Source organism: Crotalus tigris, unplaced genomic scaffold (genome assembly GCF_016545835.1).
Source record: "Crotalus tigris isolate CLP2741 ecotype Arizona unplaced genomic scaffold, ASM1654583v1 scf7180000017614.5298720, whole genome shotgun sequence".
Taxonomy (NCBI): domain Eukaryota; kingdom Metazoa; phylum Chordata; class Lepidosauria; order Squamata; family Viperidae; genus Crotalus; species Crotalus tigris.
The window spans coordinates 2,740,858-2,761,695 of NW_024096513.1; the positions used below are offsets into that span (position 1 = coordinate 2,740,858).

The following is a 20,838-nucleotide window of genomic DNA, read 5'->3' on the forward strand; positions in this document are numbered from 1 at the left end:
AAGGCCTTTGTGCGCCTGCGCGTGCTCCCGCCCCGCCCCCCGGCGTCCCCGTGGCCGTGGCAACGGCGGTGCAACTGGCTCGGCGCCGGTCGGGCCTGGAGCAGCCGCCATGATCCCCCCCGCGGACTCCCTCCTCCGCTACGAGACGCCGGTGCTGGTCAGCCGCAACACCGAGAAGCGCTCGCCCAAGGTAGGGGAGGACGAGGGCCGGGGGCGGAGGGAAGGCGGTCGCCCCCGGGGATTGATCGCTCCGCCGCTCCGCAGGCGCGGCCGCTGAAGGGGACCCCGCAGTTGTCGTCGCCGGCGGGGCCCGTCTCGCCGCCCAAGGGCAAGGCGCCGTCGCCCTCGGTGGACCCCAGCAAGCAGGCCGAGGAGATCCTCAACGCCATCCTGCCGCCGCGGTGAGCCACGCGGGGGAGTGGGGGGGATTGGGGGGCTCTCGAGGGGGAGGGGGAGGAGGGTTGGGGGGCTCGCGGGGGTTGGGGTGAATCGCGGCGGGAGGGGGCGGAGGGTTGGGGGGCCTCACGGGGGGTTGGGGGGGTTGGACTCGAGGGGGGCGGGGGGTTGGGGAGATCCCGGGGGGTTAGGGGGAGGAGGGTTGGGGGGCTCACGGGGGGGGGAGGGGAGCGCCCGAGCAGCGTCTCACCTGCGCCTCCCGCTGCAGAGAATGGACGGAGGAGAACCAGCTCTGGGTGCAACAGGTCTCCAGCACGCCCAGCACGCGCATGGACGTGGTGCACCTGCAGAAGCAGCTGGACCTCAAGCTGCAGCAGCGCCAGGCACGCGAGACCGGCATCTGCCCGGTGCGGCGCGAGCTCTACTCCCAGTGCTTTGGTGAGCGACCACGGAGGGGGGCAGAGGGGAACCAGGGGAGGGAGGAGGGGGCCGCCAGCGTCGCTTGACTTCCACACACATCCCGGCCCCGCAGATGAGCTGATCCGGCAAGTGACCATCAACTGCGCCGAGCGCGGGCTGCTGCTGCTGCGCGTGCGGGACGAGATCCGGATGACCATCGCGGCCTACCAGACGCTGTACGAGAGCAGCGTGGCCTTCGGCATGAGGAAGGCCCTGCAAGCCGAGCAGGGCAAATCTGACATGGAAAAGAAGGTAAGGTCTCCCGGCTGGTGCCCATCTGGCCCCGGGTAGAGGCCAGGCTTAGGCTGCCCCAGCAGAGCAGAGCAAGTGGCAGCCCTTCTTCAAGGCCCCCCAGCCGGTGTCTTCTCCGTCTCCAGATTGCGGAACTCGAGGATGAGAAGCGGGACTTGGAGAGGCAAGTGAACGAGCAGAAGGCCAAGTGTGAAGCCATTGAAAAGCGGGAACTGGAAAGGCGACAGGTGGAAGAGAAGAAGCACACCGAGGAGGTCCAGTTCCTGAAACGGACTAATCAGCAGCTCAAGGTTAGGGAAGACACAAACTGAGCCTTCTGGTTTTAATGGGCTGGTGCTTAGTGGGAGGAAGGAATCCCAACTGGAGTCACCTTAGTCCACCTTCCCAGAACAATACAGGCACTCCTTGACCCGTGACCGCAACTGAGCCCAGAATTGGTTGTTAAGCAGGTCACTGCCTGATCAGACTTGATTTAAGTGAATTCGTTTTATTCAGTGTTTTTTGCCGTGGCAAAAAAAACAGAAAATTGTGTTCCTATCATTGTAGGACAGAGTTCCCCAACCTTCCCAGCTTGGCAGCCCAGAAGGGAACAGTAGGGAAATGTGGGGCTCCAGGCATGCGCACGACAGCATTAGCATGCATGTGCATGCACAAGTGGGCCATGCACACCCACGGAGCATGTGCTGGCGCCCACATGTACAAATGGGGCTGCTAATGCCCACACGGTGGCGCTAATGAGTGGGGCTCATCAGCTATTCCAGTAGGTTGGGGACCAGTGTAGGATGTTGCCAAGTGCCCGAAATTTGACCATGTGACAGGGTGCTGCTGCCATCATAATTTTCAAATCAAGTCATAGATTTTGGCGAGTGCATTGTAACTTCAAACATATCCAACTGGTTGTAAGTTGAGGACTGCCTGGATATGTTTTGTGCCTTAGGATGAGTTGGACTTGGCCAATTTACACTCCTTGTGGTGCTGATGTCTTTGAAAAAAAGCCCACTCAGGATTCTGTTTTTCAAACTTAACAAATATGCTTTCCTTTCTAAGCCAACCCTATCCTGTCACAGAATGGCCCACGGCTAAAATATTTGACTCAATGTCTCTCCTTCATGCCCAGCAGTATATTGTCTCTCAACAGTTTTGTATCTTTTGGCACAATGCATAAGTCCTCACTGATTAACTGCTTTATTTTAGGCCCAGCTGGAAGGCATCATTGCCCCGAAGAAATAAGCTTTCTGTCAGCCCAGTGCAAAATGTGCCTTGAGGGGAAAAAGAGAACTCAGCTGTAGAGAATTCTTCCTGAAAGAATCTAGAATCTACCTGCATCTAAATTCTTCCACCTCGTCTGAATCAACATAAATTCAAATACTGTTCTTGCACATTTAAAAAGAATCTCAACTGGCTTGGGATTTGCCTTTTCAATTCATATTTACTGGAGGTAAATAATAGAGGTGCTTTTTTTAAATTAAAAAAAAATTGCCAGTAGTATTTTAGTTCTGTGCAGGCAGGACTCTGCCCAATTGCAAAACAAGGGCTGTACAAAATGCATTAAAATTAATCCTGACTCCTGAAATCTGATGTAGTGGTTTAACTGGCAATCACACCTCCTGATCAACTTCTCCTTTGCCAGCCATATATGCCAAAAATAGTAAGAAAATTTGCCCTTTCTGCTACTTTGATTTTTAGTTTTCACACTGATGGGCAAAGTCTTTTGTAAGGATCCCAACTGGTAACCAACAGTTTTCATGTGGTGAATGTTTACTATGTGGATTTATAAAGATAACAATTTCAAGATGTATCTTTATTGATTTATCTTAGGTTGTAAGTCTCTGGTCTCCAATGTCAACTTTCCTCTTGTTCCTGTTTCTATTTTTGATGTTATGAGTATCATAATATCGAACACCGACTTTCTTTGTGTGCTGCTGCCGCTCTGCTCTTCTCTTCTGCAAAGGCAAAACAAAGGTTTTGGAACAATCCAAGACAATGGACGATGTAATAACTGTAACTTACTATCCCAAAAGGAAATTTTTTCCCACACGTAAGCCCTACTACAATTCTTTTTAAAATCCACACTACATGACAACTATGCCATATAAAATGAACACACTTCCCTTGGGCTGCACCTTGTGAAAACCACAGAGAACTGATTTACATCCTGCTTTTAGTTTCTGTTTAACTTAAGGTAACCTAATGCTCCCGTCTCCTATTTTCCCCAGAACAATTCCATAAGATGGTTTGAGCTAAGGAAAAGTGACTGTCCCAAAGCCACTCAGCCAGCTTTCACTGCTGACACTTACCTCCTTTGAGTTCAGCTTCTTGCAGATGCTGGAACTCTGCTGTTCCTTTCCTTCTGAAATCTTCCTTTTCTTTTTCTCTCTCTGTTTTCCTAAAAGTAGCATGTCAAGAATAGAGACAAACAGAGATAAAGCTCTTCCTGAAGAACAAAACACTGAGCAACAAAGAATTTTCCAGTAAAGGACAAAACTGTTTCAGAATGGGATAGCTGTGCTCCCCTTCCACATAAAATGACAGCTTCCTGGCCCCCCTTTTCTCTGATGGATGACCTTAAATATGTTCAAAGAGCAAACTAGGTCACTCAAAACTGCATGAGAAAAAGGGTTCTTCAGGCTAGGTGTGGTCCTATCTACTGCAGCTTTCTAGGCTACACAGATGCATTTGGGAAGCTCTCCAAAGTGAACAAGAGGGCAACAACACTTTTTCATAGTCATTCCTTAACAACCAGTACTCGGTGCTAGTCAAAATCCATGCAGATTAGTAACAGTTGAGCCTTTTGAAAAGAAATTTGTGGAGAACTCTACTATCTGCACTGCAACACAGAATTCTGTGGCTTAAGTGCGCCAAGTGGAATGAAGCCAGCACTGGCCCTTTATAAGGACAAAGTTATAAAATGTGCACAGGATGCAGATACTGCTGAAGGAGCCACCATACCTCTAGTCTTCTGAGTTTCAACAGCCACTGAATCCAACTCTGATTTTGCAAATATTTTTTCATTCAGCCCCTTAGGGATTCTAGGTAGGAGAGCAAACAAATAGTTAAAACTCTACCTAAATCTGATTCCCCCATTCCACTACCACAGGAGTCCTCAACCTTGGCCACTTTAAGACTTGTGGACTTCAACTCCCAGAATTCCTCAGCCAGTTCTGGGAGTTGAAGTTCACAAGTTTTAAAGTGGCCAAGGTTGAGGACCCCTGCTCTAGCAGTTGTACAGCCTCAAGTTTAATAGGACAGCCTAATTCTCATCATCATAAGTTAAAAAAAATACAATGTAGAATATATGCTTTAGAAATAAGCAGCTGGGGACACAGCCAAGAAAACCAACAAATGGATCACTGAAGAAATAAACCCAGTATTCTCAATGTACAAATGACAAGTCTCAAATTATCTCATTTCAGGCATATGGAAAGACCTGACTCTGGAGAAGGCTGTATAGGCAGTCCTTGCTTAACGACTGCTAACGGTTTAGCAACAGTTCAGTTACAACAGCAATGAAAAAGTAACTTTACAATAAGTCATTGCATTTAGGACTGTTGCAGCATCTCTGTGGTTACGTGACTGAAATGTGCGTGCTTCACAACCAACAGATATTTATGACTGTTGCAGCATCTGGCAGTCAGGTGCTCACCATCTGCATGATTTACAGCCAGCTTCAAAAAAAAAAAAAACAACGGAGAAACTGGCAGTAAAATTGCAAGTCACAGACCTATGATGTCTCACTTAATGACTGCAGTGGGAGTGACGTGGTCCCTGCACAGACCAAAACAGCCCCTTTTGTTTCATGCAGGAGGGCAGAGAACCCAAATGTGCATCTTTCACCCCCCTGAAGACCACTAATCCGTGCACAGAAACAGATGGTGCCTGGAATTTAATTATGAACTGGGTGCTGCAGCGGATGCTGAAAAGAAAGAGGGTTGAAGATTGGTCAGTCTTGAGTTACAGTGGTGAGTGGGTGTTTTAGGCCCTTCTTTCTGCCCAATCAGATGAACCAAGATGGTCGGATGCCATTACCTTATTGCTGAGAATCTCCTGGCCTTTGCCTTATCCAGGAATCTCTTGTACTTGGCAATCTTCTCGTCCAGGGACCTAAGTACTACCTTTGGATCTTCTTTGAGGTTAGCCTCACAGGTTGGCCTCCCATGTGGTGAACTCTGCTCTTCCTCTTCTTCCTCCGAACCACTGTCTGTTTCACCGACACCCAGTATATTCACAGGAACTAGATCCTCGTCCAAGAATTGAGAGGTCACTGTGATCTTCTCGTAGTTTTGTGGCACTGGAGGCAAAGGCCATTTTGGGGCCACGCTGGAGCACTTATCACTCCCAGCCTGTCCTTCACGTTCTTCTCTCATCCCCGAGTTCTCACTGTGACTCAGGCCTGTGGTCCCATCTGAGGCAGCTTCTGTGGGCTGAGAAATTAAGCAACGGAAGTTTCCCTGCAAGCCAGGTTACTCATCCATCCCTGCCCTTCACTTTGCCATTGGCTTGTTCAACTCCAAATGATTTGGGCACCATTTCCCACTTGGGAAGGCCTTCAGTAAGGCTCACCAGGATCCTGACCTGACCTGTCAGAACCCAGATTCATGAGAAAGGATAGTCAAGTACACCAATCCCTTTATGAACAACCATCAAATCCCCCCATCTTCCTGAAAAGAAGATAGGGATTCCGGACAGAAGCGATGGCTCAGTTGCCCTTTCTTTTCTGACAACAGAATATATAAAGAGAAGGAAGACAATTACAGATAGTCCTTGACTTATGGCAGCTGAGCCCAAACTTTCAATTACTAAGCAAGACAGTTAAATTGAGTTTTGTCCCATTTTATGACCTTTCTTGGCAACGTTAAGTGAATCCCTGCAATTGTTAAGTTAGTAACACATTGTTGTTAAGTGAATCTGGATTCCCCACTGGCTTTGCTTCTCAGAAGATCACAAGTAGGGACACTGCAACTGTCATAAATATGAGTCAGTGGCCAAACGTCTGAATTTTGATCACATGACCAGAGGGCTGCTGCAATGGCCATGTAACAGTCAGTCATGAATCTTTTTTCAGTGCTGTTGTAACTTTGAATGATTGTAAGTCAAGGACTACTTGTACACTGAAATTGGTTGTTCTGAATTACTCCCACGAGTAGTTTATAATTACGACAATGGTACAAAAACGTTTTAAGTGTGGGTGATTTTTATCCAAGTAAGGTGGGCCCTCCTCGCCTTGTGTGAAAAAGTTGGAGGAGACTTAAAGGCACGGAAAAGGCTCATCTCTTATGGTCAGACCAGAGGTAGGCAACCGTGGCTCTTTTATGACCCGTGGACTTCAACTCCCAGAATTCCTGAGCTAGCCATGCTGAGGGGAAAGGGAGAGGTTTCCAAGCTGAGCCACGCTGGCTCAGGAATTCTGGGAGTTGAAGTCCACCAGTCATGAGGGGGCCATAGTTCCCCCATGCTGGCTCAGGAATTCTGGGAGTTGAAGTCCACGAGTCATAAAAGAGCCAAGGTTGCCTACCCCTGGGCCAGACATACAGTGAATATTCATGGGGGCCTAGGAAGAACACTTCCATTATTTCAAGTTCTTGCCTTCAAAATCAGCCCGTTCTCAGTCCTGCTGAAATACTGTTTGATTGCTAACTCCTGCTCTTGTATTTGCTCTCAGGAGGAGCCATTCCTCCTTTCTCTCTTTGAAAAAACAACAACACTCAAGCTATTCTGTCAGCCCTTACCGGAGAGTCCTGTTCCACATTGGGAGGCTTCACAAAGAACGGGATGCGGCCTCTCTGCCAGTCATTCAGCACCATCCGACTGGCCGTGTGCAGGTCAGGCTCTCCTCCCTGCAAAGGCAGAAGGGCCAGCAGTCACAACTGAAGAAGGGGAGAGAGACGATCCAAGAGAACAGCCTGATGGTGAAGGGGCCTGGGGCTGTGACACCAGGCAGGATGCGTGCAGGGGGAGGGGGGAAATTATGGGCTGGATTCATATCACACCTCCTCAAACTACCCCACTGTGTACTCTGATGGCCCAATTCATCCAATATGCAAAGGCAAAGGCAAGCTCACCAAATTACCACAAAGCCATTTCAGCCTCCTAGAGCAGGGGTAGGCAACCTTGGCTCTTTTATGACTCGTGGACTTCAACTCCCAGAATTCCTGAGCCGTCCACGAGTCATAAAAGAGCCAAGGTTGTCTACCTGTCCTAGAGCAAGCCATGAGCAACCAAGTCATCATCCCCCTTGTAGCATAATCAACTTTTCTCTCTTATCCCCTCTGGCTGTTCCCAGAAGGGTCCTCTGGAGCAGGTTCTCCTTCAGGAAACATCTTGCTTGCTGAGCAAAGGTCCGCACTAAGGGCTCCAAATTCCTTTCTCTTGAATCAAACAGCTATTCGGCATCCATAAGACCAGATTCACCTTCAGCAACTTCCCAGTCTGGAATGCTAGCTTCTTCAGGAAGTCCTCTGCATTTTCCCAGGACTCTATTTTATATGTCTTCCTGATGTATTCCGGCTTGGCTCTGTCCAGCACGGTAGCAATGTGGTCTTCCGGACACTTGATTTTTTCTACCTGAACCTGGAAATTACAGAACAGTCAAACTCCTAGCTTTTACCAAAGACACAGATTTCCACACACATATCTCCAACGACTACGAAGAAAATACAGTTGGAAGGGACCTTGGAGGTCTTCTACTCCAACCCCCAGCTCAGGCAGGAGATCCCATACCATTCTGGACAAATCATTCTCCAATCTCTTCCTGAAAACCTCCAGCAATGGAGCGTCCACAGAGGCTGCCCTTTGCACTCATTAATTCTTCTCACTGTCAGGAAATTTCTCCTTAGTTCTAGGTAGGATCTCTCTTTAATGACCTCTCATCCATTAGCTCTTTCCCTGCCTCAGGTGCTTTGGAGAATAAGCCAATCCCCTCATCTGCAGCAGCCCCTCATGTCCTGAAGACTGCTGCCATGTCACCACTAGTCTTTCTTTTCATTAGGCTGGACATGCCCAGTTCCTGGAGCCATTCATCATACGCTTTAGCCTCCAGTTCCTCAATCATCTTTGTTGCTCTTCACTGCACTCATTCTTTTCGTATCATGGTGACCAAAAGGGGAGGCAGTGCAGTACAAAGCCTCCATTAGTCCTTCATGTGATCTAGATACTATCCGTCTGTTGATGCAGCCAAGGACTGCATTGGCCTTTCTAGTAGCTGCAGCACACTGCAAGCTCATACTGACAGCTGCGAATAGCCGCAGAAGAAGTGGGCCGGCGAGGCAAAGCAGGTTTTGGGGCGTGGAAGGCCTGGCTGCGACCATCCTAAGATAAGTGGGTGTGGGGCGCATGGGACAGCTCTACCCTCCCATCCCCACCCTAGCTTGATTTTTACCCGTGTGCCTCGCCCCACTTTGCACAACCAGGTGCAATGGAGTGGACAGGATCTTAAGTAGGGCTTATATTGGGCACACGTGTACAAATCAAGCTAGGTCATATTTTTGAGGTAGGTCTTATTTTAGGGGAAACACAATAAGGCTGGCCAAGTCAGACTAAGGCCGAAAAAAACTCCCCCGATGTCTCCCTTGATACTTACCACTCCTTTCAGTACAATATCCGTTTCTGAGTCTCCTGAGGGGTGCACCACACCTGGGCAGTCAATGAGGAAAATACGGCGCATTAAAGTGATGTACTGCCATACCTGCAGAGGAAAAAGTAAAGCCAGTCTATCTTTTATTTCAGAAGGAACAAAACACATGACGGCAGCTCTTGAGATTGTTCAAGGATGTAAACATCGAGAACTTCATGGCCAGGAGACACGTGAGTAGCCCTTTAATGTCATCGCCTCACCTGCTATTGCTTTGGAAAGGCTGTTTAGCATGCATGCTAGAGAGCAGGGCATACAATAAATCCAAGACTGTTTTTCTTGTCCTTAAAGGCAGCTTTTCTACTGTTCACACACATCAGCAAAGCTCAGAACCACATTTAAATGGCAAGGAAGGTTTTTTTTCAGTAATGACATTTCAGTGAATTTCTGTAGCTGTCTAATCAGCTGAGCATATTGACACAAAGATTCTCACTCCACATCAGGGGTCTTCAAACTTGGCCCTTTTGACTTGTGGACTTCGACTCCCAGAATTCCTCAGCCAGGCACACGTGTCTGGCTGAGGAATTCTGGGAGTTGAAGTCCACAAGTCATCAAAGGGCCAAGTTTGAAGACCCCTGCTCTACATGCTAGTTCCAACATGGCTATTTTGATTTCTTTCAGCCATCTGATAAAAGTTTTGTTCAGCCTCTCACTCCAAGTTATCAGGTATTTGTCACATCTGGAAAAATAAAGACCTTAAGTAGAGAAGATGCTGAACTACACATCAGGCACTTTCACTCCAGCCCTGCAATCCTAGAAGTGAGAACACGCTTCGCACTGATGCAGAAGACCTTGCCTTCCAGCAGAGGAAAACCTCTCAACCACAATGGCCACATTTTAATCCTGAATCTGTGGGGAAGCTTGCCTTGGTTTCACCAGCAATGGGAGCCACATTGCAGACTTTCTTGGAGCGGAGTGTGTTGATTATGGAGCTCTTCCCCACATTAGGGTATCCAATGAAGCCCACGCTGATCTGCTTCTTATCGACATGCAGCTGTAAGGGACAACACAGAGAGAATGAGGCAGGCTGAAGGTGAATGTCCTAAGAAATAGAGCAAGATGTTTTGGACCAGCCGTTGGCTTTTTTGGCAGCCGCAGCACAAGGCTGGCTGATATGGAAGTGACGGGCCACCCAACACAGAATTCTTCAGGATGCTCAAGGCAAGCACAAAGATGCCTTGGTAAGGCTACACTTGGAATACTGCATCCAGTTTTGGTCAATACGATGTAAAAAAGATGCTGAGACTCTAGAAAGAGTGCAGAGAAGAGCAACAAAGATGATTAGAGGTCTGGAGGCTAAAGCATATAAAGAAAGACTGCTGGAATTGGGTATGTCTAGTTTAATGAAGAGAAGGACGAGGGGGGACATGATAGCAGTGTCCCAGTATCTCAGGGGCTGCCCCAAAGAAAAGGGAGTCAAGCTACTCCAAAGCGCCCGAAGGCAGGACGAGAAGCAACGGATGGAAACTAACCAAAGAGAGAAGCAACCTAGAACTAAGGAGAAACTTCCTGACAGTTAGAACAATTAACCAGTGGAACGACCTGCCTCCAGAAGCGGTGAATGCTCCAACAATGGAAGTTTTTAAAAAGAGACTGGACAGCCATTTGTCTGAAATGGTATAGAGTTTCCTGCCTGAGCAGGAGGTTGGACTAGATGACCTCCAAGGTCCCTTCCAACTTTATTATTATTATTATTATTATTATTATTATTATTATTATTATTATTATTATTATTATTATTATTTACTATACCTTCCCAAACTGCCGCAAGAGCTGAATGAAGGCACCTTTTCCAAAAGGGTTGGTGAGGCTGGCATGAAAAGCCAAAGTCGGATAGTCCTGAGACAGAACCGCCACCCAGCGCCTCTGGAAGAAACAAACCAAGTCTCCATGCCCAGCAGCCCCTCCATCCCATGCAAGCCAGCAGCTTACAGAGGAAGTTGCCAGCTGACAGGTTCTGGACCTCGCCCCCCCCCCAACCATTCCCAAAGTGCACATCCAAGCAGTTGCAAAAAGTCACTTCTGATTTAAACCTCTCCCAGCTTCGTTCCTGACATTTACCGAGTTCATGTGCAAGATGGTCTTTCTCTGCACTGGGGACAAGCCCCAAACCAGCAGCTTTTTCTTGTAGCCCACCTCATTTCCCGAGGGACCTACCGTCACCCAGGTGGGCACCAGATCACATTTGTTCAAAACAAAAATGAGATGCTTCCAGGGCTTCTCCTTCTTCAGGTAGGCCTCCACGTGAGGGGAACGGGTCCCCATGGGATCTCTGCTATCCAAGACTTGCACAATGACATCTGATGAATCGATCACCTGGCGGTTCAGAGACAAAATGAGAGATTTAGTGGATTGGGGAAGCATCCAGGAGGATTTCCACGTTTTAACTCTTCACCATAATCAAGTTCAAGCATTTCAAACTACGCAGTTGAGCAGAATTGAACATATCAAACTCCAGGCCTATTTTAACTTTAACTTGGAAGAAACTCAATGCTTTTGGTCTAGAGATCAGGGAACCAAGCTAGAAACCAGGAAATGGTACATCCCAGTTCGGCCTTAGGCGTGAAAGCCAGCTGGGCAATTTTGGGCCACTCACTCTCTCTTCAGCCCAATCCCACCTCGCGGGGGAAGATGGGAGGAAGAACAAGTACTGCATATGCTTGCCACCTTGAGTTATTTATATAATAAAGGAGTGATAAAACTAATAAAAAAGCAAGCAAGCTAGTCCAGGACACCATGGTAGGAACAGCTTTCCCATGCCTCAGTCAGAAACATTTGCAAGAACAACAGTTACACAGCCACAACCCCCCTTTCGTATACCTTGTAAAGTTCTCCCCAGATCCGCTTAGACTGTCCTTTTTTGTAGATTTCCTCTTGCGCCTCCAGCCTGAAAAAGGGAACCTGAAGACTCAGCCACACAAAAGCACAACCAGGCAATATGTCAACAGATGACTAGATAGCAGATTCCTTTTTCCGTGGGAGAAAGAATAACCCATCCTTACAATAGATTTATGCGCCCAACATATTGTCTCTTTTTCTCACAGAATACTCTTTCACCAGCTGAACCATCCACACAGCAGCTGCTGTGGCAGCTCCTCTCATGGTGCCCTATTTATCTTTTTCACAAATAAAAGGGCATTCATTTATTTGAAAGTTTTATTCATTTTAAATGCCAAGTCTCAAAGAGCAGACCCATTGCCCGTGTCCCTTCTGTTGGTTCTATGTTAAAACCATGTTAGTCGTAATCAAGTAAAACAAGCATTTGCAGGCGTTAACAAAGCTGTCTGGCAGATGAAACATCGCTTCATCTGGAAGGGCAGAGAATATGGCAAGTCCCCTGGACAGAATGGGAAGAAATCAAATTGGGTGGAAGCAGAATTAATATTCATCTGGAAAAACAAAAGTCGGAAACTCCAGCCAAAAAAGTCACAGTGGCCAATGGTGACGCATTTAACACAAGGCCAAAAAATCACTCAGGTGCTCCTAATAACTTAATGTAGCTGGAGAATTTAAGTGAGTAGGTCTTCGGGTGGACGCTGCTGGTTTAGGGAAGAACCCAGCAACCCCAACCCCATAAAGGTACTAACAACCTTCCAACTTCAGGGGGAAAATGCATCACCCTGCACCCTCCCTCCCACACCAAACCGTATTTCTAGGGGCCAGTTCCAATAATATACCTGACTCCAGTATCCTCTGTCACCAGATCCCGGTCTTTCTCTTGGCTGTAGTTGTTGGCCTCAACTATGGCATTTTCTACCAGAGACTCCATATCACTTGCCAGGAGATTTGGTCGCTTCCGCTGTGATTTTGGACCAAAGGTTGTTTCAAAGGTTTCTGTATCAAGAAGGTGGACTTTGGAATTCTAAAAGAAGAAAAAGGGCCCATCTCCATCATCCTGGCTCAAAACAAGCTGCTCAGGCTCAGCTGGAAGAATTACCCCCCCCCCCGCCGAGCTTTCCCCAGAGAAAAGCTACAGGGCCATAGCGACACCACTCCTGACCCAAAGCAGGCTAGGCTAGCCAGAGTGTAAACGTCCTTCCACTGTTACAAGAAGATACCGCTGTTCTTTGCTGACTGCTTTGTTTCAGCCACAGATGGATCTCTCTCTCTCCCTCCCTCCCTCCCTCCCTCCCAACCTCCTTCACCCACACACAGTGGTAACACCTGGGTCAACAGGACAAGCGTATCACTCACATGAGGCTTAATCCGATCGTGGAGCAGAGACAGGGGCAACCTGCTTTGTTTCATGACCACTCGATAAGGATCCTTCATCACCGTCTTCATCTCCTCCTGGAATCTCTGGAGAGAGGACTGCTTGATCACACGCGTGTTTCCTACATAGAAAGGATGTTCCAACTGTTGGTGCCTGTCGTAGCTTGGATTGACAGGACACAGGAAACAACACAGTACTTGCACCAGCAGCCCTCTCAGTCTCTGATTCAAATCCAAGAGCAGAACCCGCCCAAACTGCCCCCGTCACAGCAGGCTTACCAAACCACTTAATGTTGGGCTCCACGCGGGCTACGGTGCCTGGTGCCACTGTGGACTGGAACTCAAGTGGTCGGACCAGTTGCCCACGATTGTTCCTGTATAAAAAAGAGCAACATGGGAGCCTTGACAGTAACTGGCTTGCTTACAATCTTCAGCTTAAAGCGGCAGCTCTTTAAGAGAGCCCCCTTCGCATGAACAAGGTCCTGGCCCTCTCTGGGTAAAGCTGACAGAAGTAACGATGCACCAGCAAAGACATCATGGAACCAGATGGCCTAGCCCAGGGGTAGGCCACCGTGGCTCTTTTATGATCCGTGGACTTCAACTCCCAGAATTCCTGAGCCAGCTATGCCAGATTCACTTCACCATCAACTTACTAACAACTTCAGTGATTCACTGAACAACGGTGGCAAGAAAGGTAAAACGGGGAAAGACCCACGACGAATGTCTCGCTTAGCAACCAAAACGTCGGGCTCAACTGTGGTCGTACGTCGAGGACTACCCTGTATTTTGCTGGATTACGAGCCGGTCCACCTGTTAACGACACCGGGCACCCGAAGGACGGGCCGGCGGTCTCCGCCTGTGCCTTTTTTTTAGCTTGCTGGGTAGGAAGAAACCGGATTCCTTTGATCCGGTCTGGACCCGAGGCCTAGCCACTGCCCGTCTGCCCACGGAGGCGGGCGGAGGACTGGCAGCAGCGCCCGAGCGCCCCGGCTTTCCCACTCACCGGCGCTCCCGCTGCCGGTACATGTTGAGGCGGCGGATGGTGGCGCGGTCCCGCATGTTGTGGCCTCCGGCGCCGGCCGGTCGATCTGCGGGGACAAAACGGAGGATCAGCGCCCGCCGCCCGGCAGAGCCCGCGTCCGCCGCCCGCTCGCCCGCCGGCGGCTCCGCTTACCCGGGTTGCTGCTGGAGCGCGACGGGTTGAAACTGGCGCGGCGGCGGCCCTGGAAGTGCGGCTTCCCCATGGCGGCGGCGGCGGCGGCTCAGAAATGCCAGAGCGGCCGTCAACGACTTCCGGAAGAGCCCAGGCGCGCTTCCGGCTGCCGCGAGCGAGACGCCGCGCCCGCGTGACGTCACGCCGCGTCACCAGGAGGCTGTAGGCGCCCGCGGGCGCCCATAGGCAGTTCGGGGCCGAAGTCGATTAATTACAGACTAAGAGAATAACAGAGTTGGAAGGGGCCTTGGAGGTGGTCTAGTCCGACCCCTTGCTCAGGCCGGAAGCCCTATACCAGGGGTAAGCAACTTTGGCTCTTTTATGACTCGTGGACTTCAACTACCAGAATTCCTGAGTCAGCCATGCTTTTTTGCAAACTGCTCAGAATCACTTTTATAAATGTAATCAATCCATCAAAATAATCCACTCAGCTACTGTGTAGAATCCATTTCAACATCTTCCTTATGTAGCCACCCAGCTATCTCCCTCTGAAAAACTTGGAGGAACTGTTCCACATTGTAACAGTTTTAACATTTCATGCTTCTTTTGGGACCTATTGGGGGATACATACTGTATATACTGTATATTTAGTGAAGATCTGCTACACATATATTCAAATATATTACTGCTGATCAAATGACCATATTAAATTCACTTACTAAAAAAAGCAAAAGGATCAGGAATTGCACTGTAAATTAAGTTTCTATCTGCTCAAATATCCATAATTTGGTGCAAATCAAATATTTGAGTCAAAATGGCTTTACCTGCATGCCAACTACATTATTGGTATACAATAAGAATTCCTGATACACCTTTCCGCAAAGGCGATGGCATGCTTACTGTGTACAGTGTTTATTGGTTCAAAATAAGAAAAAAATGACAGGTGCAAAAGTGTGCACACTTCTGCAAGACACTGATCTGAAACTTAAGTCCAAATCAACCATAAAGCACTTACAGGAAGCAAGGAAAGAAAGAAAAAAATGTTTTGAAATGTCCTTTACTCTCCAGACTTGAATTTAAAAAACCACTCCCTTTTCATGTCCTTGTAATCCCTTCATTTTGGTGTAATTGGGGCGATCGGATGGAGCTGAGTGTTTACTGGCCAGATGCCTTTCCTGAGGCCATGTGTTTGCAGCAGATATTTTTTCTTTGCACCCTAAGAAGGAAACATCTACCGTTACCTAGGATCGAAGTCTCAATCTTCTGAATGGGAGTTGAACTCCTTCACTAGGCTACCACACTACTCTTATTTCCACTTATCTTATCACCAGACCTGAATATTGCCAAAAAAAACCTGTGGGGACATCTCAAATACGCGTTGCATGCAAGAGCTAACAATAATAATACTGAATTAAAAGTTCTGTAAAGAAGAGTGGGAAAAATATCCAAAAGGAAGGATACTCTCTAAGCTGATTAAGTGAAGTGTTTGAAAGATGCAGTTTCCACTAAAGGAGGTATTCCAAACTAATGTCTGAAAGAGTTTCCCAGAAGAATTACATTACTGTTTTGGTAAAAATAGGTGCTTGGTTTTGCTTACAAGTTGAAAGGAAACACAATTAAGCAGAAGGCAGAATTTCTGCAACGTATTAATTAGGACCTGCAACTGCCATTAAAAATAACAACAATCTGGTAAATTACTTCATCGCAATGTGTGTGATTTTACAACTTCACCACTGGACACAAATAAATACATTTACTTGTATTTAATTCAGAGAAGAAATACTTATTGAGACAAAAGATATTTATTAATAACTTATCCCATCCAGACATGACCCCCCCTGGCAGAATACAATCACCTGTGAAGAGTATTAAAGCATCTGTTAAGTCTTTAACAAACTCAGATTGATATTTTGAGTAAAGAACAGAGTCTGAGGCGCTGGAACAGCTGTCATCATTAAGAAAATGGCATTTACATGCCAAAACACAGACGACCTACAGGAAGATTCACAGAAAACATTTCATCACATGGAAGGTGTTCCTATGGAAGGAAGTTTCACATGTTGTTAAAAATGAGCAAAATTGTTTGCAAATTCCAGCAACCAAAACCCATCCTGTTCCATTCTTGTCAAAGCAGAACCTATTTTTTTAAAAAATAAAACGACCCTCTATGCCAGGGGTTCTCAACCTTGGCAACTTTAAGACGTGTGGACTTCAACTCCCAGAATTCCTCAGCCAACAAAGCTGGCTGAGGAATTCTGGGAGTTGAAGTCCACAAGTCTTAAAGTTGCCAAGGTTGAGAACCCCTGCTCTATGCGATCATACAGCTTCAGGAATGAAATATCGAACGAATGCTAACCATACTAGCCATGGCGGGGTGGAAGGGAATCACTTGGGGAGAGGGTAAAGCTTTCTCCTGATCAGTCCTGTCCCACTCTAGCGGATGATCTTCATCTCCGTTCCCTAGCCGAGGGAGCTAGCGCTGCCCGTAGATGCTTCAAAAATCAGTGTAACGATGCGTGCAGGAACTGAGTCAAAGGCTTGAGAAGAGCCCAAGATATTTCAAAGAATTCTGACGACAATTAGAGCTAGAAAAGCAGATAAGCGCTTTCATTCAATGGGTTTGTTAAGGATATATTACTTTTTTCAGGTATTACCACAAAACCGTGTGATAAGTCACGTGGAATGTGTTGAGTGTGTACTCAAATAAATTATGGAATATGCCTGAGTTTCAGAGCCCCTCCAGCACATCGCTGGCTGCTGAATCCTGAGACAAACAGGGAAGTTCCCACCTGGAGGAGAGGCTGCCTGCCTGCCTGCTAAATGACAGCGAAAGCCGCCACTCCGAATCTTGGGTTCCTCGCAGTCATTCTGGGTGTCCGTATGGACGCTGAGGACCAGTCCACAAGGCAGACTCCTCTGGCTCCAAAATGAACGGCTGGAGTCGGGCAGCCCTCCCTCCCTCCGTGCTGCTGCTCCTGCCCGATCCAGGCGCAGGGTGAGCAAGCAAGCACCAGCTCATCCCGACTCAGTCCTCCTTCGGGGCGCCATTGTGAGCCACTGCTTTCAGACCGGGAATGCTTGCTTGATGGCCGCAGGGGCGATGCGAGGAGACGCCCACTTCAAAGACCTCGTGGATGGCCTTGCGGAAACAGTGGAAATTGTAGTCTATTAAGCCTGCAAAGATTAAAAAAAAGGGATTGGGACGAAAGGGAAGGGGAGACGCCAGTTGGGAAAATCTCAGAAAACGAGAGGCATGAGATATGGGAGCTTTGCAGACTGAAACGTATCGGCCCTTTTCTGAGCGCAAAAGTTATTACTGGGGATTGTAGAAGCTGCTGTTTGTGCTGCTGATCCACGACGGTAATAAAGATTGATTGGTTGACTGAACACAATGAAGCTCTTTTCTTACCTTTGCGTTCAAAACTTTCCTCTCGAAGGATACACACCAAGGCTAGAAATTTTGTCACTTCTTTTAAATATAAAACAGTTGTGTTGTTGAGTTTAATAATTGCCATAGATTCCTCGTCATATGCGCTACCGCTGCCATCTTCTTTTAACCTAGAGTTGGTTGAAGGAGAAAAGACTGTTCAGCGTATCGGAGATTTAGACTGAGCACTTAAATTCGAGGCAGCTCAGATGTCTCATTTATATTTAGGCAACCGAACAGGACTTTAGAACAAATTTAATTCTTTTACACTTTACAACAACTTCAGAAATGTATAGCTGCTTTTCAGCTTGGTTGATCTACCAATATATTTAAACATCCTTATATTAATATATAAAGTCAGCTTACCGCAATACTGATGACCTTTATTATTTTTATTTATTCATTAAATTTACATGTTGCCCATCTCATCAATTAGGTGACTCTGCGTATCAATCATACAGTATTTTGATGCAAATACTTGTTCTGTGATCATGATGTGAGGCATACCAGGGTTTATAAGGACGCTCGCTCAGAATCATGGACAAAGTTTTGTTGGCAAAATTATGCCAATAAGCAAGGCGGCACAGCCTCCTCCACCTTCACTATTTCAAGATTATCTTGCATTTCCCAAAATATCCCTGAACTGCAAAAGATCTTAAGTAGCTAGAAGTCACTAGCTTCTTTCGAGATGGTTGTTTCGTACTTCTAAAGGATTTGCTTACCCATATATGCAAGAAACATCAATGACAACGTCAATCATGTCACAACACAGCTCGTAGGACTGCATGTCAACAGGGGAGCTGTCGGTTGCAATATAGATCTTGCTGACAACGTCAAAAAGAAAAGCTTTCTCAATCCCCGAGTTCTTCAGGAAATGGAAAGACAGGTTTACGTTAAGATTACATCTCACAATTACCCACATTTGTCCCACAATCTATTTCCTTTTGTTTATTTTGCAATACTTTATTGTATAAACCAAGGAGGTAAAGTACCCACTTAATATAAAGCAAGTATTGATCACACCACCTATTTTAATAATTTTACTATTGTCCAATCCAAATCTTCAACGTACAAGATTATTCGTTTAAATGTCTACTATAAACCAAATCATCTGTTTAAGCTCAGCACGATTGAGCAATCTCCAACCCACCTCTGCTCTGGAGGCAGAAGCTCTTCCCAAGATCTCTGGGTGTCAGTTTCACCATCCCCTAAACGGAAATCCCTCATTTGTTAACTTTCACGACATGATTTGCCCTGCAGACATGTGGAGTAATTCACTGCTACTCACTGATATAAAGATATTCAGCAAGTTTTCCAAAGTGGGCAACTGTGGAATGAGCTTCTGCACCACTTTACTGAAGGCCTCAAATATTGAGTGATCGTAGATGCTGGTCAAATAAAAGCTAAAAAGAAAAGAACTCTCATTAGTTACCTGAGTGCTTTCACCTATTACCTGCTCTTTGGCCCAAATAATCCTACCACTGATATAATTTCCCAGAAAAAGTAGAATTGCTAACCGTGACAGCATTTCAGATTCAGAAAAAGTATATTCTGGGCTTTGGTTGTTCCCTTCCCCACCCCAAAATTGGTGCTGACTCATGAAAGAAGGGTGCAGGTCATTAAGTGGAGCATGGGGTGCCTGGGGGGGGGGGCTTGGAAGCGGAGCAGGACCCCAGGCCTGCCTGGCCTGGCCCTCCCAAGGCTTCCGCTGCTCCTCACCACACCCCAACTTGCAACTGGTAACCGCCATTCAACAGCATGTAAGAAGCTACAGAAATGCCACTTGCCTAAGATGCAGCTTCTCTAAGCCAGCATCGGCCAGATCGTCGTTCGCTCTCTGATGGATGTCTCTCTGCGTTTCAATCTTATGGTCGTCCGATAAGCCATCCACTTTATGAATAAAAACTTCAAAGTTCATTTCTGGATTGATTTTGTAAGCTTTGGAAACGGTGATATGGAGCCTGGTTAACGCCTCCATGTAGTCGTCCTGCAAAACAAACGGAAGGCCTGTTTTTCCCGGGTGAGTTTCATTCACCGGCCCCGTGAACACCTGCGAGGCGGCTGGGCCAGGTTTAGCCCACCTCCCAAGAGCGGCTCCGACTGGGGGCCTTCCTGGGGCCCTCCGAGGCCAAGCGGACGAGGCCCAGCAGCGCTGCCAGGTGGAAGGAAGGAAGCAGCCGGGAGGGAAGTCCAGGAAAGAGTCGGAAGCGCCGGCTGCATCCTCCGCCCAGCTGAGCGCTTGATGCCGTCCCAGCCCAGAGGCCTGGGGGGGGGCTGGGCTGCCCCTCCGCCTGCAGCCCCCCCACTTGGCCCTTCCCTGCCCCTCCCCCACCTGGGCGTCGATGACGTAGATGAGGGCGCCGGTGCCGCGGAAGATCATCTCGTAGTCGAAGGCGGGGTCGAAGAAGTCCATCTGGCCGGGGAAGTCCCAGATCTGGAAGTTGACGAAGGAGCTGGCGGAGACGTCGTCCTTGTGGATCTTGGTGGTGCTCTCCAGGAAGAGCGTCTCGTTGGGGGACATCTTGTGGAAGACCACCTGCCGGCACAGGGCGCGCGGCTCAGGCGGGGCACGCCGGGGGGAAGAGGGGAGGAGTGGGGGGGGAGAAGCCCCGCCGCCCCCGGGGAGCCCCGCCAGCCCCCCCCACGCAGAGCCCCCCGCCCGCCCGCCCGCCCGGGCTAGGCCGCCGCGCACCTTCTGGATCGAGGACTTCCCGCTGCGCCGCAGCCCCATCAGCAGGATGCGCGGCTGCTTGGAGGAGTCGCCGCCGCCGCCGCCGGGCCCCGCGATGCCGCCGCCGCCGCCCGCCAGCTCGGCCCCGTCGTCCTCGCCCGCCAGCTCGTCCTCGTCGGCGCCGTACCCGAAGTCCTTGGGGAAGGCGTCGGCCGCGCCCAGGCTGTCCGCGGGCAAGGCCGCGCCGGACAGCAGCTGCGCCGGCTCCTCGACGGCCCCGAACGGCATGGCGGCCATGGCGAGCCCGGCCCGAGGCGGACGCGCGGCCGATTGGACGGCGCCGCGGTGGGAAAAGTCACGTGACCCCCCCTCGGGCCCGCCTCCGGGCGGCTTCCTTGCCTGCGATGTCGCGGGCGCCCCCTCCGGCCTGGCGGTGACAGGACAGCCAGCCCGGCCGAGCCATCTCCGGCCCCAGGACGCTTCGCCATCGGCGCCCGCCAGAACGGAGACGGGAAGAGGCCATCCGTACCTGGCTTCGTGTCCTTCGTGTTTTCCAGGCTGCACCCTCTCCCAGCCCTCCTTAATTTCTGCTTCTTTGCTTGTGGGGCATATTAGTGATTTACCCTCTGTTTATCAATGCA

General features: G+C 48.7%; 3 protein-coding genes across 3 annotated transcripts; 1 reads left to right on the forward strand and 2 right to left on the reverse strand.

Annotated features, from left to right (window-relative positions):
* Positions 1 to 28: 28 nt before the first annotated feature.
* DNALI1 (dynein axonemal light intermediate chain 1) lies at positions 29 to 2,903 on the forward strand. Its single transcript, XM_039329052.1, has 6 exons — positions 29 to 190; positions 265 to 401; positions 665 to 834; positions 929 to 1,107; positions 1,233 to 1,397; positions 2,302 to 2,903. Exons 1-6 carry the CDS (start codon positions 110 to 112, stop codon positions 2,335 to 2,337), a joined length of 768 nt encoding a protein of 255 aa, XP_039184986.1. The 5' UTR covers positions 29 to 109; the 3' UTR covers positions 2,338 to 2,903.
* Positions 2,894 to 14,276, reverse strand: GNL2 (G protein nucleolar 2). The gene is made up of 16 exons (XM_039329030.1): positions 14,121 to 14,276; positions 13,950 to 14,034; positions 13,226 to 13,320; positions 12,929 to 13,068; positions 12,412 to 12,596; positions 11,555 to 11,621; positions 10,892 to 11,050; positions 10,487 to 10,600; positions 9,600 to 9,728; positions 8,684 to 8,788; positions 7,516 to 7,674; positions 6,834 to 6,941; positions 5,134 to 5,528; positions 4,057 to 4,136; positions 3,405 to 3,493; positions 2,894 to 3,050 (listed from the first exon to the last, which is right to left on the reverse strand). The coding sequence occupies exons 1-16, from the start codon at positions 14,188 to 14,190 to the stop codon at positions 2,922 to 2,924; spliced, it is 2,109 nt and encodes a 702-aa protein (XP_039184964.1). The 5' UTR covers positions 14,191 to 14,276; the 3' UTR covers positions 2,894 to 2,921.
* Positions 14,277 to 15,882: 1,606 nt separating this feature from the next.
* Positions 15,883 to 20,528, reverse strand: LOC120301631 (ras-related GTP-binding protein C-like). Its single transcript, XM_039329120.1, has 7 exons — positions 20,219 to 20,528; positions 19,859 to 20,062; positions 19,314 to 19,513; positions 18,815 to 18,929; positions 18,249 to 18,391; positions 17,509 to 17,657; positions 15,883 to 17,273 (listed from the first exon to the last, which is right to left on the reverse strand). The coding sequence occupies exons 1-7, from the start codon at positions 20,492 to 20,494 to the stop codon at positions 17,125 to 17,127; spliced, it is 1,236 nt and encodes a 411-aa protein (XP_039185054.1). The 5' UTR covers positions 20,495 to 20,528; the 3' UTR covers positions 15,883 to 17,124.
* Between the last annotated feature and the right edge of the window lie 310 nt (positions 20,529 to 20,838).

Coding starts and splice junctions, on each gene's coding strand:
- DNALI1 (XM_039329052.1), top strand. CDS start 110: ATGATCCCCCCCGCGGACTCCCTCCTCCGCTACGAGACGCCGGTGCTG. Junction 191..264: donor CCGAGAAGCGCTCGCCCAAG/GTAGGGGAGGAC, acceptor GCCGCTCCGCAG/GCGCGGCCGCTGAAGGGGAC. Junction 1,108..1,232: donor AATCTGACATGGAAAAGAAG/GTAAGGTCTCCC, acceptor CTCCGTCTCCAG/ATTGCGGAACTCGAGGATGA.
- GNL2 (XM_039329030.1), bottom strand. CDS start 14,190: ATGGGGAAGCCGCACTTCCAGGGCCGCCGCCGCGCCAGTTTCAACCCG. Junction 14,035..14,120: donor GCGCTCCAGCAGCAACCCGG/GTAAGCGGAGCC, acceptor TTGTCCCCGCAG/ATCGACCGGCCGGCGCCGGA. Junction 8,789..9,599: donor CCATTGCTGGTGAAACCAAG/GCAAGCTTCCCC, acceptor TTTCCTCTGCAG/GTATGGCAGTACATCACTTT.
- LOC120301631 (XM_039329120.1), bottom strand. CDS start 20,494: ATGGCCGCCATGCCGTTCGGGGCCGTCGAGGAGCCGGCGCAGCTGCTG. Junction 18,392..18,814: donor TGCTGAATATCTTTATATCA/GTGAGTAGCAGT, acceptor CATTTCCTGAAG/AACTCGGGGATTGAGAAAGC. Junction 17,274..17,508: donor GGAAAGTTTTGAACGCAAAG/GTAAGAAAAGAG, acceptor TAATCTTTGCAG/GCTTAATAGACTACAATTTC.